The following is a 20,864-nucleotide window of genomic DNA, read 5'->3' on the forward strand; positions in this document are numbered from 1 at the left end:
TCTATGGTTCATTCTTCATGCACCAGATCAATTCAAATATGCATCCAACATATTGACATGAAATGTTTGTTGTTCTTAATGATTTAAAAGATTTTGTCTTTTGAATATTCATATTCATAAGTCAAATCACAAAGTTCTGGATATGCAAATATGGAACTAATATGTCACTTATAGATTTGGTCATTTGGAAGCTTACCTGGACAACATAAATGACTTTTCGGATGTCAAGATCCGTAAACAAATATAATGAGTTTTGGATTCGATCATCAACACTATTTACAACACACTATTCTGGACATGAAAATCAAGAACTCATAACTCACTTCCGGATATGACTATCCATAAGCTTAAATGAAACATAAAATGACCTTTCAGATATCTTTATTCAGAATATATAACAACCACTTTCAGATTTCTATATTCATAGGCAAATGAAGTCAATGACAATGTTGAGTTTTAAATTATATGTTGGGTGCATGTGTTAAATAATATGCTGGATGGAGAAATTGCCTCCATCTATACCCATTGTGGGCTTCCATCTATAGCCACTGTGGGCTTCATCACTCAACTTAGTTTGCATCTACATTACACTTAACACACCTTCTATTGTAACTATTTCTTTGTATTGTATCATCCAATTTAACATATATTAATATTTGATAAAAAAAAATTAACACCTTCCTACTTTCTTATGAGAAAAGTTTGAATTGTCCATATGTTGGAAATATTGTGAATTGCAGAAGGTTTGGACAAGTGTAATCCATAATTAAAAAATGTGGAATTTCGTAATTTGAAAATATTTTCTAAATTTACAAATATATTTTAAATTATACAATTTGATTATATATCTTAGATTTTACAAATAAAAATATATTTTCGGATTAAGTAATCTAAAAATATATTTTAAATTATATAATTTTCAATATATATTCAAATTAAAAAAACTCTAAAACATAAATATTTTAAACCTTTTCAAAGTTAATGGAAGAATAAGTTACTAATATTTGACGGTGTTTCACTTCACACCTTTGAAGTGTTCTTCTGAGCCCGAAAAATAAAAAGATCTTAAAGCGCCATAACACAAGAATCGCTGAATCAGTGAAAGCAAAATGTAAGGCAATTCTGAATCAACCTCGCTATATCAACTTTTTAACTGTTGCATAAAAAATAAAATAATTTTATTAATATATGTTATAAAATATTATTAATATTGATAATTTAAATTTTAATAATTATTTAATATTTAAATAATTTTTGAATTTAATTGTAATTAAAACACTTTATCTAAAAAAATTAAATTTACTACATTTGAATTTTCAAAAAAAAATCTAAAAGTGGAACTATTTAAAATAAAATCAATTCAAATTCAAACATAATATGATATTTTGGTTCTATTTCTATCTCATATCAGTAGTGTTGCTGTTTGACAATTCATAAATAGCCACGAGTTTAACTAAAAATATATTTGAATTTCATTACATGTTTGTTTGGATATAACCATATTTTTCTCCTTTTAACATCTCAAATACATGTTTCATTAAAGCCAAATTTCAAAATCACGATTCCACAGAAAAATAAAATCGCTTTAAAATGCATTGAAAAGAACATTTTGCAATTTGATGAGGCGACTAATTGATCATGATTTAAAGATTTCCAATTTGTAGCAGTGTTCAGCAATATTTGAAACAGACTCAACGCAGAGTAGATGGATAACAAGTTCTGTACTACTTACATAACACTTTACAAATGAAATTGTGAAGAAGAAAAAAGTGATGCACATAATATTCAGACAATCAAGTGGCACAAGAACGTGAGTTTTACACTTGTTTATATCAGTCCAAAGCAGCCAAAAGGTAGCCAACAAACTGGGCACAAATCCAGGCTATTTCAATACAAGGAACCCCAAAAGTAATATTCCATCAACAACTGATACCCGACAGACATCTATTATGCCCCGAATCACATGGCAGAGAGACACCATTAATAGTCGAAATCTGTTATATATGTCCAAAATCAGTAATACACAATTAGAAAGCAATCTACATATATTTTATATGTTAAGTAACAGTTAGCATTACGAGGAGCAAGTTATTTAGCAAAAATACAGAGGAGTAGTCCAAGATTTGGGATGATCATGCGTGCAGGGGTGATCTCCAATCTAGATCTTCTTGAGGGTAGTCTTTGTGGAGTTCCTTGGGGGGTATGAAGCAGTCCATGGAGAGACCTTGGACGTTGAATGCAATATCATCAATGGTCCATGACTCTTCCAACCGTGTGATGGCAGGGCCTGTCTTTAGATTGTCCCCAAACCTTGTGATCATCACGGATGAATGGCCAGAATGTGCAATCATCACACCATCGACCATTCGGTAATCATCAATTTTTGTTGACATTGTGGTCTCCCAATACGTGGGGTGTGTCCCAGGGGATTGAATCCTGGTGAGGTAAGAGTCCTCTAGGTGCACCAGTAGCCCATTTTTCTGGCTGAAGTAACCAAATGCCACGTGCTTGATCATCTCAGCAGTGCTGTCACTCCGTTCAACCAGGTCCTTCTGATCTGCTGAAAGCTTTAGCACGAAACAATCCATGCCTGAGATTTGTTTTTCTCCCATGTATTGCGCCTCACAGAATACAGCAGACACTGCCAATGGGTCCAGTCCCTACAGGAAGAGTACAAGTAAATTGTGGTTCAAGGGTGTGGCACTCACACAGCCACTCACATCACTACTCAGTGGTAAACAGCAAAGCCACCACCACCTTAGATGCTCATCAAGTCAAATCACTATACTACACATCACGTAGTTCTTCATGGTACACACCAGAGAGGGTACCACATGCCCCAAACCCAACTTTTCCCCACAAAATACTTTATTATTAGACTGTAACACTTTTCTCTGATTTTTTACTTCATTCCCAACTTTGGTTTAGGCTTTGATAGAATTGATCATGACAGAACTAATTTGGAACTTATCTGAACCACATCTTTGCAATATGGTCATTAAAGCAATAAGATCCTAGTCATCTTTGAAGATTTGTATTTTTTTATAAGAGAATCTTTAATAAGTAGGTCATGCCAAAATAGTCACACGTGGTCATATAGTAGGCCCCTCCATAAATAAGAAAAGGAAACGCAGGAATGTGATTTGATCCAACAAATGAAGGGAATTTAGTAGGGAAACAAAGATCCATTATATTCGAATATTAATCCAAATGAACCAAAACCCTCAACAACCAGCATTGATGAATTTTGAAAGGAAAATCCAAAAAACGTTAATTTATTTAGGAGTGCAAATCAGTTGCATCAGAGATTTAATTTCACTAACCCTTCTGTCATGCACCGCCATTGCTCATTTCTGAAGGACTTGTACATTCATAACATTTCATGGTCAAGACTCGATCAAGAGCCACCATAATTTCAAATTCTCTCTCACTAGGTCCGATAAACACAACCAACCACACTATCGGAATTAAATATCAACAAAACTTGCTTACCCCAAAACAAAATAGTACTGCGTACCAACACCATCAACATATAAATAGACAGTCAAACTAAGGACACTCCACTGATTATAATTTATTACAACAAGAGATCATGATGAAACTATTGAACCAATCAGATTACTAAAGTTTATGATCTTGCCAATTTTTACTTATTCTTTTTGCATGATCCCAATTTAAATTTTGATTTAATTATACTTTCAGTCATTTAAGATTTATTTAATTTTAATTCTCTAAATATGATTTTTATTTTTAAATATTACATATTAGACACTACAATAATTTTTAAAAGTGGTCCTTGATCCTTTAACTTGAGTATTTTAACTATTAAAATCATATTTTCCAATTTTTAAGAGATTATCTTTGTCAGATTCATTTTGATAATACATACTCAACCCTTAATTTAAAAAAAAAATAGAACTGGAAGACATGTAAGCTTAAAAAAAGAAACGATTGAACTTGCCTGAACAGCGCGTCGAAGGGGACGGACGCCGCCTTTGGCAGCGTGTGCGCCAACCCAGGGGGTGTGGCGCCAAGCGACGGTGCCATCACTGCCGGCGACAACCTTCTGAGCTGCGACGACGAGCTCAATCTGCCATTTGTCGGGGAGCATTTGCCATATGACAAAGCAGCCTCTCTCGGAGACTCCGGTGTTGCCGACGTCGTCCACGACCCACATTTCGACCTTACCGGTGGCGAAGATGTTTCGGACGGTGGCGTGGAGGTTGCGGCAGCCGGTGGCGGCGGTGAAGTGTTGGATAATATACTGAGCGGAGGAGGAAAGCTGGTTGAGGGGGGGTTGGGGTTTGGGGTGGGGAGAGACAGGGAAGAGAGGGCAAGCGAGGACGCTGAGTAGGATCTTGAGGTCCGGTTTCTTGTGGAAGAAGTGCGTCTTTATCCAGTTCCAGTTCCGCCATTTCTTGGTCGAGCTGCTTCTCTTCTCTTGTTCGTTTATGGGCTCTTCCGATAATGTCGCTAAACGACCCATCTTCTTCCTCAGATCACTCTCTCTTCTCTCTCTCTCACACACAGACTCTGTGGAATGGGCAAATGTATGTAATATATATGCAAACACTTCTTAAAAGGAACACAACAGCTTCACCTTCTAAACACACGCATCACAAGTGCGTGTCTGACACACCATCCACCCAACCCTACTAGTAAAAAATCTAAATATAATTATTATTAAACATATATAGCTACCATAAACTCTTTCACACTAATATTGATATTGATGAAAAAACTCACTCGCAATGAATACACATAATTATCAAACAACAACGTTTGAAAATAAATGACATAATGCAACCTATATTTAGACAACTAATTATATTTTCAATTTGTTTGTTGTAATTTTATTATAAACACAAAGGTCTATTAAATAAAAATTATAGAGAAAATACAATAATTAAGTTAACTTTCTAAATTATGGTGTCTCAGTCTAATTCATCATGACTTCATATTCAATAAATATATAATTATATTAGTTTAACATAATTATTATAAAAATAAGTAATTTATTATGAATGGATTGGAAAAAAGAAAGTACTTAGTTAAATGATTAAAGTAGTAACGATGTAGCAGCAGACAGAAAAGGTGTATATTAAGGATCCTAGGTGGTGCGACGCATAAAGTAGGAGGAGAAAATTGAGAAGGAAAAGAAAATAGAAGTCCTCTTTGAAGATTTATAGAATGAGTGTTGGAACAAGTGTTGCTGCTGCTTCTTCAAAAGGGTTTTGACTCATAGTGGAACTGTTGCTGGTTAACAGCTTTTACCAGTTATTCCGTGCTTTCTTTTTCTTTTGATTGGAGGAAGTACCATGCTATGACCAAATCCACGTTCCTCACACTCTTCTCATGATACTCACTAATAATAATAATAATAATAATAGCACTATTTGATATTTATCCAGACTAGAGTGCATCACCTTCTTTATTTTTAATGGCCAAACATTCTGCATCTTATCTCACAATAGTGATGGAATGCGATGGAAACCAAACATTTTCTAATTTCTAAACTTTAAAATTTAAAATTTTTAACAATTATTTTCTTATGACCAAATGAAATTGTGGTGTCATTAATAGATTTTGTTTAGGAATGATTTTGATAGCATGACAACCAATTTCAGAAAAATATCTCATAAAAAATTGAATAATAAAGAAATTGTGTTAATAAAAATCAATATTTAGTAGTGAATAAAAACTTAAAACAGAATCATATACAAAATAGTTTTAATACAATATTAAAATATTACAAAAGTAAAATCGATATTTAGCTGTATATAGAGATTCGAATGATAAGAAATAATTTGGTGAATAATAAAAGAAAGGTATAGTGTAGGCGCGTGGGGATTTGAAGTAAGAAAGTGGTGGGGTGGTGTATTTGGTAACCTTGAGGAGAAGAAGGAACTTTTAAGGCAATGCAATGCAATGCTGTTGACGTGTCTACATCTTCCACCATTTTCAATAATTCCTTTTCTGCTACTTCCCTTCCATTTCTTTGCTTTCTTTTGCTTCCTAATTTTTGGCAAAGATTTAAGTGTCTTCAACTCACGCACTAATCTTATAGGCTTGCATTTATCCTTCACATTCACTCCATAGGATTACCAAGCTACAACTTCCCACTAAAATGGAAGAACAAACTTGTTCACCAAATACATATTTTGGATTATGCAATTCCCACTAACACAGACAAATCTGCATTCATTTCATCTATCAGGATAGCGACTTCAACATCTTATGAATATCCCAAAAATTTAGTTAAGTTTGTTTCGGTCAAATTTTTTGTTTTTTTAGTGAATTTTTATATTTTTAATGTCCATAGAAATCCAAATAAATGAATATTCAGATGAAAATTTAATATCATTGTTAAACTGACTAATAATAGTGTCTTATATTTTTATTCAAAGTTTTAATATAATTCAGATTAAAAATATTTTTTCTTCTTCTTTTGAATATTCGAATTAAATATGTTTGTACTATAAACCAAAAGGGTAGTTCTACTCTGTAGAATTGCTGACTTTTTATCACATGTGGCCCACACACATTAAATTTTATCGTATCTTCCCATTTTTATTATTTTTCAATGAGTTCGGATTTATTTATTATCTTGTAAATAATTTTTTTTCAATTTGTTATTGTATTATAAACTACGATGTTTTATAGAGTGAGACAGTTTTATAAATATTATTTTATTCGTTTTATTTAAACTTTTTTTTATATTTAATCGTTTTAATTTATTGATTTCTTTTAATCATTTACAAATAGAATATATTTAAAGTAGTTCTTTTTAAGGTATAATTGACTTCTTAACTATTTTTTTCATAAATTTGTGTTAATAATACATTAATTATTCAGATTATTTAATTAAAACAATATTTTTTGTGCAGATAAGTTATCAGGATATTAATTGTTTCAAGTCAAACTTTAACAAAATACATCACCAACTCTAAATTTTCAAATACAATTATTACTCCAGATTTTAAGTTTGAAATATATTTTTTTAATAGAGAAAATACTTTCCAAATTTTGGAATTTTAGAATCGGGAATTTACTCGCTCATCCGAATCAAACTTCTCACGCTCTCAATTTTTTTTTTAATTTCTTTCAATGCGGTGGAATGATTTTTTTTTTCTCAAGCCTGATACTAGGTATGGAAAATGAATAATTTTTGTTTGAGAATATTATTTTTATCAAGTTAAGGTTTTAAGGAAAAAAAAAGTGACTCTATTTTTAGAGTAGTAAAAACTTATTGGTTAAATGTTTCTGAATTCGATGTTAAGATTTTGAGTTTAATTTTAGTGAATTAAGAAAAAAAGTATATATACTAAATATGGTTAGAAAAATCAATTATCACTCTGTATCACAATAATACAGTTAGAAAACAAATAAGATTATAGTAGTATAAATTGACAATCTAAGTTACAAAAAGAGAAAAACTTTTCATAACTGCTTCATTCTAGTTATGAAAAAGAAGAAGAATTTTGTTTGAGAATGAGAAGGCTCGAACTAGAAGTTAGGTAAATTATTTCTGCTTTTTTTATCAACACATAATTTTTTCCTGGACCACCGCCAAAAATACAAGTTCATGTATTTTGAAAATATTTTAGATTTTATAATTAAAAAAAAATTAACGATTTATATTAAATTACACAATTTAAAAATGTATTTTAAATATAATATATTTTCAGATTCAAAAATATATTCTAAATTATATAATCTAAAAACATATTTTAAACTATACAATTCAACATACTAAAAATATATTTCGAATCGTTTTTGAATTATACAATTAAAAGACTTTCCAGACAACAATCCAAAATACATTTTCGGATTACATGTCAAAATACATTTTCAAGTTACCTAATTAAAAACTGACACATGGGCAAATTTAAAGTTTTGCAACATTCCATAAAGTTGCATGAAAAAACCATGGGAATAATAAAAGAAAGAACAATTAGGGAGTTTCTTTCTGCACCGTACATTTTTCTTCCTGTAACTCGCAGTTTTAAAAATTCAAAAATTGGCCATGATCTTTTATTTTTGAAAGGACATCGTGAGTTGGTTTGACATTATTTTTCTTCTTCAGTTCATCTGAGACGTGGTAAGTAAATCATTTTGTTTTTTGACAAGGGAATGTTTCACAAGAAATTTTTTTAATAAATTATTGACTTACAAATTGCTGTAATCCATAAGCCTAATTTCTGTTACGAATTGATGAGTTATGGGTTTCTAAATCCAAAGTGCATATTTTGAATTACGAAATAGTGGATCTAATTGATCAATTTACTAACATTTGACCCCATAATTCACTACCCTAACACAAACAAGGAAAGAAAAGCACAGTGAATAACACGTACCCAACACATTATATTTATAGGTCTTTCAGATATGAAGTGTAGCCTTCAAAGCACCTTATCCTCGTCTGCCACTAGAGCTAAGAGACCATAGTCGAACAATACCATCTTCTCCTCCATTCGCTAATACTCTGGTGCTACCCTCACCAATAATTTATTTGAAAACGACAAGACAGGACCTACTACAGATTTGGCAATCCATAAGCTTATGAGACTCACCAATCAGAAAGATTTACAAAAGTCCTCATTCCAGGATTTATGCAGATTCAATATTCCAGAATGCGAAAAAACAAATGCAAATTAACTGCATTGTTTGGAATCACTATGTTTGAATTGAGCAAACAGAAATCTGCAAAAAAAAAAAAAACACTTACCTTCTTCTCCAAACAGGGAATCACCAAGAGAAACCACTGCCAATATAAACGTCTTCCTATGCCCAACACTTACCTTCTTCTCCAAACAGGGAATCACCAAGAGAAACACTGCCAATATAAACGTCTTCCTATGCCCAAGAGATCGAATAGCACCACTGTCGCAATTCAGAGAGCAATGGAGTTTGTGTGTGCAGTCTTTGTGAAAAAGAAGAAGAAAGAGTAGAGTGTGGGTCTTATATGCATTTTAGGTTTTTTTAGGAAATATTAGGGATAAGTTTGTCTTTGCATATCATTGTGGGAATGCAAGAAAAAAAACGTAAGGCTGCAGGAAAAAACTGCCGAGCAATCTTGTTCCGGTGAGAAAGAGGCCCAAGATAACTTTGGCACTAAAATCACTGATCAAATGGAGGATGTGGCATAATTGCCACAGAATCAATTAAAGATGGCATTACACTAGATTTCGTACGGCCAATAGACTGACTGATTATTTCATATCTCCTTTTGTCTTGTAACATCGAAAAATTTACAATGAGGAAATCTTAATAATTTTCTCAACGTTTTAAGAGATTCAGTCAAACTTTATTTTTCTTGTCCGTTTGGAGCATATAGTAAGTATAACTTAGATAAGTTGTATCGCATCACATGTTATCCATTGGTAGCCAAACATGTGAATTTCATATAATATCAGCATCAATCCTTACATACCAAAAAGATACTCAAACAAAGATGAATATCAATCTTAAGAGGAAATTGGGAAATTGTTTTGTTTTAAGCTTCCTAAGAATATTACCACCGAGTGCACCATAATATTTCGTTAACAATTCTCAACAGAGAAAAAATATCCTACAATTTCTGTCATCTGTTAACTCAATTTTCCACTCAAATCAAAACGTACGTGCTGGTTGACATATACCCAAAGTGGGGGAAAAATAAAGATTACCGTAACATGATTAGTGGATAGAGCTGATAAAATAATGTCTATGACTCATTTTAGCTTCGAGTTTGAGTTCTGTAAGTGATCTCCAGTATACTCAACAACAAACTGGCCTCGGGCAAGATAGATTAAAGCCGCTCATACAGGTACACAACAATTTGCTGCAACAATTTCTCAAAGAAGGCCATGTTCCTAGCCCTGAAATTATCTTCTTTATACTCCAATGATATTTCCAGCAAACCTAAAACAGAAATTCCTTTCATCAGTGTTTATTTAACGATGTATGCAATACTCAGCAGACTAACCATTTCTCCCCGACATAGCACCGGTATATATTTACAAACATAAATGAAGCAGATTATGTGGATGTTGAGTGCTATTCGCATTACCAATAAAGGTATATGGATCCTAGTTGTTTTCAATCCTTCTGTGCAATTGAATACCAAATACTGCATTTCTCTATCATACTAACATGATTTATTTCTCAGAAAAATAAAGAAAAGCACACACACTCATCCATAAAAGCAGAACCAGGCTTAAGGGAGCAGAAATGTAAATCAATTAAGTTTACTACTATACAACTCTCAAAGAGATGCAACGGTAACACCAAAATGACATTATTATATTGTAGACATTAGCAAAAAATAGTGAAGCCTGTTGGTATGACATGGTTAATAATATCCAAGTTGGTTGCTACTTAATATCTGCAACTTGCAAGTTTAAAAACGTAAGGAACTCTGTTCCATTTTCCCAGTTATGTGAATGAACCACTAAAAAATAGCAAGACGGATATCAGAGTTCAAAATTTGTCAAAAAGAACATCCAATTACCTATCAACCTAAAGCAGACAAGCAATTGCAAATCATCATCTGGCTTCCGTGGATTTTTATAGCTTATATAGAAAATAGACCCATCTGTAAACATTGCTAGAAAGCAGAATGGGATTTCCACTCTACAACTGAACTTTTAAGTTCAGATCCAATCTTTTTTCAAGGTTCAGATAGACAATAAAAAGGGACATCCAGAGGGCATGAGTTAAAATAGTTAAAAAGAACACAGCAAACAGCAGCAATGTTCCACTGTTATGGGCAAGACATATCAAACAAATATTAGAGCCAATAAAGGTTCCTTACAGTGTGATACATAATAAGAGAACCAAGCAATCAAGCTAGTTACAAGTTAGTAAGGAACAGAGCCACTAACCGGGGGAGGAAACAAACTATCTTTGAAGAAAACACCCTGTTGCTTGTATCACACTAACAGCATTCTGCACCAAAAACCTTATTCACTCGCTTCACCCTCGCAGAGTTCATCACTCCATTCACCCTCACAGAGTTCATCACTCGTTTCAATCTCTTCCTCCTCCGATTCCTCACTTCTTAGCTCATCATTCTGGACCAACGAACTGTTGTCCTCGTGTTTCAATGACCCATCCCCACGATAAAGAAGCCCCGTCTGCATGACACGGTAGAACTTATCTCTGTGTCGAACAAGAGGGTGCGGGTCAACCAGTTTCCCACTCTGGTACCCTTCCCTGAGAGTAATAGTGGTCGTTTTACACTTCAATGAGAGGTAAAAAATGCCGGGATACCTGGTGAAAATCCGGGTAAACTTGTGCGGAAGATTCAACTCTTCCCTCAAGCTCCTCAAGTAGTTCCTCTTGGTTTTCTTGTGCAGAGTCAAACTCAAAAGCTCGTGGAGAACCCCGACCACGCGCTTCTCCATCAAATCGCTGTTGGGATCAATCTTGGAGGAATCAGCATAGGGGGAAACATAAGGCAGCTTCTGAAACTCCTCCATCCACGTCTTCACCTTCTTCTGCGCCCCGTACCCCCTCGGAAACCTCATCGGAAAAGCCAACGCCGATTGTCCCCTCTTGAATTCCCGGTAGTGGCTCCCACACTCATTTCTCTCCTGCAGCGCGGAAACAGCGAATTCCTCCGGCCATCGTGCTAGTTTGAGCGAAACGACGCCGTTGGGGGACTTGACGAATTCGAAGTCGTTAGGGAAGTTGGGGACGAGGGTTTTCTCGAAGGAGTCAGGTAAGCCGAGGTCCCACTTGAGCGATTGGAGGGAGTACAGGGATAGGGCGCGTGAGCGGGTCATCATGAGAAGCTTGGAGAGGCGTTTGACGGCTTCGTTTTGGTGAGTTTGGTGGAGGGCGAGTTCCTGGGAGTGTAGGAATAGTGCAGTATCGGTAAGGCGGAAACAGGAGAGGGAGGGCCAGCGCGGGTGCGGGAACTCGTGGAAGAGGGTGGGGTAGCGGCGGAGGAAGCGGAGGACAGGGACGGTGAGGCCGAGAAGCTTCTGCCAGTCTGCCACGGATTTCGCCGTGAGGAAGGCGGTGGAGGAGCGGTTAATGGCGTCCTTCAGGAGGCAGGCCGCTTTGAGATCGGTTTCCTTGTCGATGACGTGGTCGAGGCTTCGGTTCTTCACCCATTTCAAACGCACTTTCACTATTCCCCGCCATTGCTGCTTCATCCACGGAATGACACCATTTTTGTTCATCTCCCAACCTGCAACAATCTTCCACAAACCCCTCCATCGTGTTCAGCCATCATCACCGTCTACCAATGGGCCACTGTCCAATAAAATTATCGGCCCAAAATCTTAGGGATACCGGCCCAACCAAAACAATATTTCTTATTCCTGGAATAATCTAAGCTTTGTAAACACCGATTGTCCCATGGAAGAAAAAAATTATAAAAAACACTATAAAAGAAAGCGAGAAAAAAAATGAAAAATAGAGTGAACATTATGTTTCTTGTTAAGGAAAAGTATTAATATTATAATATTATTTTATTCTATTATTTTTTACAATTGATATTTTATATTTAAAAATCAAATTTGAAAAAAATACCACATCCTCTGTTATGAAAGGTTTTTAATATTAAAGAAGGTTAAAATATAAAACATAATGAATTATGTTGTAGTAATTTTTTTCTCATCACTTTTTTATATAAAAAGTGAGATTCATACCATTTTTATTCTTACATACGAAACTACTTTTTTTTCTCACCTTCTTTCTCATTTTTTTCATTTCTACTGAATTCACCCTTATAATCAATTTACGGAGCTAAAATTATTTTTAATTATATATATATATATATATATTTAGAAATACCTGTATACTTTAATGTATCATATAAGAAAAAAAATTCCAGCACAAACCAGCTTTATTTTATACTATTTACACTTACAAATCACAAATTATTAAATGTACAACGGTTGAGGAAAAAAATATTGAAAAGTACGTTTTTTTAACGTCAAACCATACACATTTTAAATTTGTTGTCCGTCTTCTGAATATTAAACTTATTCTTTTAATATGTGTTACTTCAACTTATTAATCTACAATAATACATAATGAAAATTTTCTTCAACCTTTTTACCAAAATTACTTTTAAATATAATTATTTTTCTTAATTAGATATATAATAATTACTGTAACCCTTCCCATTTTCTTTTCAATATCTTTATATTAAATAAATAAAAGGTAAATTAAAATATATATTTTTAAATTGTGTTTTTATAAATTTTTAATTACAATATCTAATAATGATCACTCGAAAAAAAATTAATATTTTCAAAAAAAATCCAAAATACAGAAAAGATGTTGTGTTATTCTATACTTATATATAAAAAAAAATTCATTATAATTTTTTTTTTATACAAATTTTTTCATATTTTATCTTTCAACCAATATTTTATTTTATTATTGAAAGACAATATGCACTACATTTAATATTTTTATTATTTAAAAAATAGTCAAATTGAACTTTGAATTGAAAAGTGGTTTTATGAGCAATTACTTTAATTTTTTTAAAATATAATAGGGATTTAAATAAAATTCTATAAATATCTCATCAATACAATTTAATTTTTATAAAATTAATAAATTTTAAATTTGATTTTATTAATATTAATGGTTATGACGTATGAGAAATTATGCTCGTTTTCAGGATAAGACTAAGGTTTCTAGGGCTATTTCAATTATTAAATATTTAACTCGTCTAGTGGGTAATTCGTCTAAAGCTTCAATGAAGAATGATATGTTGAATTTCAACGTGATCAAGTTTTTTGGTATTAATACTCATACTGGTAAAGTTTTTCGTCCTCTTCCGGCTAGATGAGAGTTTCCTTCACCATATTAGGTTAAAATTAACATTGGTGAGACTGTTGAGATATCCTAGTCTTGCTATTTGTGGAGGTATTTTCCGGGGAAGTATGGAGGAATTTATTGGAGCTTTCTCTGCGTTTTTTGAAATTCAGACTGCTTTGGTTGCTGAGTTTTATGGGATTATACATGCTATGGATGAAGCTCAAAAAATTGGGCTTACTAATGTCTGGCTAGAATGTGATTTTGCTTTGGTTTATGCTACTTTTACTGCTAGGACCAATGTTCCTTAGATGCTTCGTAATCGATGGAATACTTACTTGTCTTAATCACTGTGGAAAAATCAGGTTTGGGGTTATTTATATTTTTCGTGAAGGGAATGCGTGTGCTGATAAGTTGGCTAATTTAGTATTTATTAATAGAAAATCTTTTCATTGGTATAATAGGCTACCATCTAAATGTTCTTAGAATTCTTTATGAATATGTATAGTCTACCTATGGATCGTTTTTGTTAACATATGGACTTTGGTCTAGTTCTCCTATATTTTTGTATTTTCTTTCTTTTTTTCCTTTTTAATAATATTTTTTTTTCATGTGATGGCAAATGATTGTTGTTACTTGATGTGTGAGCATGAGATGTCAAATTACATAGTGATGCCTAACATGAAAGCTTTTATTTAAAAAAAATTATAATTTTGTTTTGTTTTGTTTTGAAAACGGTTTTTCAAAAGTTAAGTATCCTGCAAAATAAAATTATATAAATAAATATATATAAATTTCATATTGTTATAGTTATTGGAGATGAGAGAGACGTAAATAATAAATTATTATAAAAGAATGAACGTAAACAAACAAAAATAGAAATGGAAATTGTTATGACACTATATAATAAAAACTCTATTTTAAATTTATTCATTTTATAAAAAAATAAATTGCAATGAGATATTTATAAAATTTTACTTAAATTCCTCTTATATATTCAGATAATTAAAAGTATCACATTCAAAATTCAATTCTGTAAAAAAATAAATTACAATAAGATATTTATAAAATTTTACTTAAATTCCTATAAAGTAACTCTAAATCAAATCACATTGAAAATTCAATTCAATTTAACTATGTTCAGGAATAATACATTTGGTAGTGTTAATGTAAGAAAGATGAGGGAAGGAGTAAAAGAAAGTCTGGAATGTTGTTATGTCACCTTTTGAAACTATATAAGTTGATATGAACAAGAACGGAGAAATATTGGATTATGTTATGGTTCAAGAAGGTTAGTTTCTTCCACACCTTAAAAACTAATGGTGATTTTATACATACTCGAGAAATATATATATATATATATATATATATATATTTAATATTAATTTTTATTAAATATTAATAGGAATAATTAAATAAATATGGATATAAATGAGAAGAAACATAAATTATCTAAATGATATATTGTGAAAAACATAGCTTTTTTTATATACAAATGTCATGCAATATTATAAATTTACAAATATCATGTAATTTACATATGTCATGCAATTTACATAGCCAACATAATAGTTAACCATGAATTTGATGTCTTAAAAAGTTTAATAATAAAATATAAAACTTGATATATATATATATATATATATATATATATATATATATATTCTAAAGAAGAAATTGTAATTTACATGTCGTGGTTTTGCCCTAATAAGTATAGAGACTCGAGAAATCTGAAGGAGGACAAGTGTATTTACAGTGCTTCCCTTTGGTGGAAAGATTTGAAAAAGATTTGGAAGATGGAGAAGTGGGGTAGTAATTTCGGATACTATTTAAATTGGGAAATTGGCAATGGGAATGATATCAAGCTTTGGGAAGATCGGTGGGCTGGTAACGAACCATTGAAGACTAAGTTCCCAAGGTTGTTTTCATCGAGTGTCCAGAAATATATGTTGTTGGTTCATAGTAGGTTTTGGGCAAATAACGATTGAGACTAGTATCTGGCGTAGAGAAGAAGTCTTTTTGACTAGGAGAAGACCTAGGTTTGTCAACTTCTTGAGGTAGTGCACGACTCGTGCCTTGTCTTGGAGAAAGTTGATAGGTGGGTCTAGAAAGCCAATAAGTTTCAAGAGTTCTCAATTAACTCGACTTATGGGCTTCTTAGAGGTGTCTATGAGGGGGACAAGTCGAGGATGTTTAATTCGTTTTGGAGGATTAAGGCTTTGTCCTTAGCTCAGGTTACGCCTTGGAGGGTGTTGAAAAATAGTATTGTTATTAAGGTCAATTTACATAGATGTGGGATTGTGGTCGAAAGTGTATTGTGTTGCTTTTGTGGGGTTAAAGAGGAGGAGGTAAATCATTTGTTTTTCGACTGTAGAATATCCTAGTTGGTGTGGAATCTTTGTTATGCTTGGTTAGACATTTCGTTAGTAGCCCCATCCATGCTCACTCCCATTTTATGCAGTTCTGGTTATGAAATACTCTGGAATTGGTTTTATTAGGGATGGAGAACATTTGGATCACAATGGTTAATGAGATTTGGAGTTATAGAAATAAAATTATTTTTAAAAGTAGAGTTTTAGATTATTTTGAAATCTTCTCTTTAGCTTCTAAATATGTGGTCTTGGTTATCTTCTAAATATTTTGGTCTGGTTATCTTATAAATATTCCTATGCTTGTATTAATAAATACACTAGACTTCTCTTTTTCATAAATAAAATTCATGTGAGAAAAAAAAAACTGGTAAATCATATAACTGCTATTAGTTCAAGTTTATATCCTCTTAAATTAAATTAGGCATAAACAAGAGACTAAATGCATTAATGTAAATAATCTTCAGACCAATACTTTTTAGAAAATCTGTGGACCAATATTTGAGAAATGCTTGTGACCAGAATACTTTTAAATTATATTTTATTATACTTGTGAACCAAGTGAACCAATCAATAAAAAATATATTAAAGATAAAATTTAAAATAACTTCTTAAAAAAATAGTATTAAGTAAATCTTGTTAATTGTTTTCCATTGAAGTAAAAAAAAAAAGTCAAGTAAAAATAACCCAGGAAAATATGTTGATTTGAAATCTTTTCCACAACTAATCCTATTTAATAAATTTAAGTATTTTTTGTTTGATTTGATCCCCACAGAGTCATATCTTAGGAGTATTATTCTTCTCATAAATGTGGTTCTAGTGCCCTGAGGTCTTATTAAATCAAATCAATTTTAGTTTTTTTTTAACTAATCCATTATACAGAAGCTAAATTTTGCAATTCATTTACTTAATACAAATTAAGTGAGTAATATTAGTCAAAAGTATAACTTAGGAATTAATGGAATAAAGAATTTGCTTTAATATATATAAGCAAAATATATATACTAGTAGTATTAATTGTATCCATTTTGAGATTTTTTAGGTCATATATTACTTTAGATTTTGAATATTGCAATTCTTAAAGAAGTCTTTTATCTTGAAATGTGGTTCAAGATTATTGAGATGATTGTGAATATTTTGGATGAGTTTTATGATGAACACGATATATGGTTTTAAAGAATAAATAATTTATGATTGTTAAACAGTTAATTAAACAGTGGTAACATTTGAATCGAATATTGATTATTTTACTCAGACCATGTATGAATAGAATACTGTTTTCCCATATCTTTCTTTATCTGAAAAAACAGTTTGAATTCCATTATGATTATGATACATGCATGCTTCTGATTGCAGAAAGATGAGGGATCTTCACAGTGTTGTTGTGACTATAAATAAATGAATGCATGTTCCTTTCAATTTCTTCCCACAAAAATAACACAACCCAACAACAACATTTGACATATCCCTTTTCACCACTCCTCATTCATCTGATACTCCATTAATTCTTCATTCTACTGATAAGTCACCCCACTCAAATCACCACCATTATATTGTTAACCTAAAATTATTAAAAATAAACTTTAAATCTAAACTCTATCTTATCAAATTAGTTTTTAAGATAAATATACTATGAATTGTATTTATTTTAAGTTGATATGAGATTTTCTTTCTACGCTGAGACCTTCCAACTCGTTGATTATATATTTATGACGTAAGTTTAACAAATTCTGATGAACTCGATAAAACTCTTATCTCATATTAAGAAATAAACTTTAAACTTAATTCAACCTAATAAAATCAATTTCGAAAGTGATATTTTCAATCGACAATACTCCAACAACACAATATATTTTAATATTTAATCTTATTCCATTTTCTTCCTAAAATAAAATAAAAATGCTGTTGACAGAACAATTATGGAGAAAGTTTGGGTCCTATTTATCTGCTGTGATCTATATATATCATTTAGATCATGAAGCCCATGTTGGAAAAGACTAGAGAACAGTGGTGGTGGTGGTTTCCTATATCAATGCACTCAAATTAAGGTAAACAAAAAAGGTTATTCATATGAATGCAGTGCTGTGTGAGGCTCTATGAATAAACACATATTTTGCCTTGGAATATCCTTCTCATAATAGACATGTCTCAATAATAGTTTATTAGTTGGTTTATGTTCCACCAAACTATTTAGAGATATGGAACAAAGATCCAAAATGGTTTAGTTTGAATTGAGCAATATAATAAGCTAAACTAGTTTTCATTCATTCACATTCTTTACTGCTATAAATAGCTGCCAAATGCTATGACAGTGTAGAAAGCCAAGAACTGAAGCTCTCCAAAGGGGATATTATGAAAGGAGGGAATTGAAGAGATCCTAGTTATACCATGGCATGCAGGCTAAAGTCCAGGCGATGAAGTATCATTCTTTTCTTTAATTCATTCTTTTTTTTATTATGTGTTTCATCCATGTATTTGTAACAAAGTTCTCTTCCCCAGTCTCTTTAATTCAAAAAATTTCAACTAGCTCAAATATTAAGAAACCATTGTATGTCACATACACTAAAAATAATACTAAATTAATTTAGTATATAAGTAATCCTTATACTATTTGATTTCATAATTTTTGTTATAATAATATCAGAATTTATCATACTAAATTAAAATTGATTAAATTTATTTTTCACCTACTATCGAATTATTATAAATATTTAATTTTATATACAAATATATGTTGAAAATCGACTAAAGATAAAATTAATTTATTGTATTTAAATAAGGAGAAATCATATCTTTTGTAAAAATAATTATGTTTAAACTTTGTTTTTAGTAAAAATAACTATTAACAAGATATTATTTCATGTTGTTTGAAAAAACAATAGTATAATTGCATAGACTTTCAAGTTGCTTCTATGACATTGATAATCTAGCTGTCATATTTTTTGTATGCAATATTTCATTAAAAAATTAAATTGAAACACAAACTAACGAACATATAAAGGATGTTAAATGTCTAATCTTTCAATAAGATAGTGTTATCTCAAAATGATATTTGTTATAATACACTGAATCATAGAGTGTTAAAAAGTTTTTTAAAATATCTAAATGAAACTTGATCCCTGCAATGCCTAAATAAATGGAAGAGAAACATGAGTTACACCTTCTTTCAACCTAATATGTTTTCTTGACATAATTGACCATCTAAAACTTGAATTTGCTTAAGAATCAGAATCATTATCTTCAATTTCATCAAATTTAGGTGACTCAAATGATCATTCAAAAGCTTTAGAGATAAAGTTGAAGAACAAGATACAGACAGTCTCATTTTTAAAATATGATATCTTTTGTGATTCATGTACTTCACCAATCAGAGAACCTATACCATGTTTCCATGTGACAAAACAATTAACATCATATGTTACTGAAAGACTAAATGGATAAGTTAATTAAGTAAAAGAATAATTTTAGGAAATAATCAATTGGCTTAGAGGATTATATTATAAGAAAAATGAGAAAAGATTAAAACAAAATTTAGATTTAAAGGAGATGAAGTCACCTGACCAATGCCTTGAGATGCAACTTTGAACCCATTAACAAGGTGAGAAATTTTATAGAGAAGAAATGAATGAGAATGATAAATGTTATCACAAATATGATCAAAGATCGTCAAGTATCCATAGACGCCATTACCTTTCAAAAATTGATAAATACATGATGTTAAAACACTTGGTAGTGAACAAGATTGAGTTTGATAGTTGGATTTTTTAGATTTAACTCTCAAATATCCTTCATACCCCTTCACAAAACTTGGAATTGAATCTTCCAAATTAAGACACATCACATGGATTGCCATGTGTATAACTTATTCTATGAGTATCAAATTTCTAAGCATAACTCATTCTTTTGCTGTATGTAAATTGAAAACACCAACTTCAATCATCACATCCTCCTTGGTTGCTACGATTTTCTTCTCTCCCACATGGTGTTGCGATTGCTGAAATTTCAATAACTTCAGCTAAATTTTTATCTTTTATCGAGATACATACAAAAAAAAAAATGTCTAGTGATTAAGTTGTCCATTAAAAAATCTGGTGACATATGATTTAATTACATTAAATAGGAAGAGATATGATATAATTTGATGCGAAAATATTTTTCCAAACATTTCTCATGATAAGGTGTTAACTTTGTTCCTTGTTATTGTATCTTTTCTTCACTATAAATAAAAATATTCATTTGGTGCACAACACACAAAACTCATTATATGGTTTCTCAATTTCTCTATCAAAATCTATATTCTTAACATGGTATGAGAGCGGTAATATTCTCGGTGACCTATTTTGTCTCTAATCTTATCAACAATTATCAGTTAAGATTTGAAAACATACATGATTAAAATCTAAACGTAATTTTCTCATAGTCAAGACCATACATAACTTACCAAGTTTTTGTTTATATCTTGCAATGAGTCTTTTTTAGGGGACTACACTTTGGATTACATCAGATAGAAATGAGTATCTAAGTTCATCTCACTAAAATAGAACAACAAAGAGTTAGAAGTCAAGTTGTTACCAGTGAAATGTATTTTCAGTGGTTATAACTGTGATATAATTCTCCAAATGGTTATGGTTGCCTTGAAACATAACTCAACAAAAATAGACCAAGACAGGTAATTTTTCCAATTAAACTTTCCAATTGAGTTTAATTGTTATAATATTAGAAGTAATAAAAAAG

General features: G+C 31.4%; 2 protein-coding genes across 2 annotated transcripts; both read right to left on the reverse strand.

Annotated features, from left to right (window-relative positions):
• Positions 1-1,752: 1,752 nt before the first annotated feature.
• Positions 1,753-4,568, reverse strand: LOC137814679 (uncharacterized). Its single transcript, XM_068617541.1, has 2 exons — positions 3,962-4,568; positions 1,753-2,660 (listed from the first exon to the last, which is right to left on the reverse strand). The coding sequence occupies exons 1-2, from the start codon at positions 4,484-4,486 to the stop codon at positions 2,133-2,135; spliced, it is 1,053 nt and encodes a 350-aa protein (XP_068473642.1). The 5' UTR covers positions 4,487-4,568; the 3' UTR covers positions 1,753-2,132.
• A 4,812-nt stretch (positions 4,569-9,380) lies between these two features.
• Positions 9,381-12,240, reverse strand: LOC137814680 (Ubiquitin carboxyl-terminal hydrolase family protein). Its single transcript, XM_068617542.2, has 2 exons — positions 10,866-12,240; positions 9,381-9,903 (listed from the first exon to the last, which is right to left on the reverse strand). The coding sequence occupies exon 1, from the start codon at positions 12,168-12,170 to the stop codon at positions 10,944-10,946; it is 1,227 nt and encodes a 408-aa protein (XP_068473643.1). The 5' UTR covers positions 12,171-12,240; the 3' UTR covers positions 9,381-9,903; positions 10,866-10,943.
• Positions 12,241-20,864: the final 8,624 nt, after the last annotated feature.

Source organism: Phaseolus vulgaris, chromosome 1 (genome assembly GCF_051622355.1).
Source record: "Phaseolus vulgaris cultivar YP4 chromosome 1, ASM5162235v1, whole genome shotgun sequence".
NCBI lineage: Eukaryota > Viridiplantae > Streptophyta > Magnoliopsida > Fabales > Fabaceae > Phaseolus > Phaseolus vulgaris.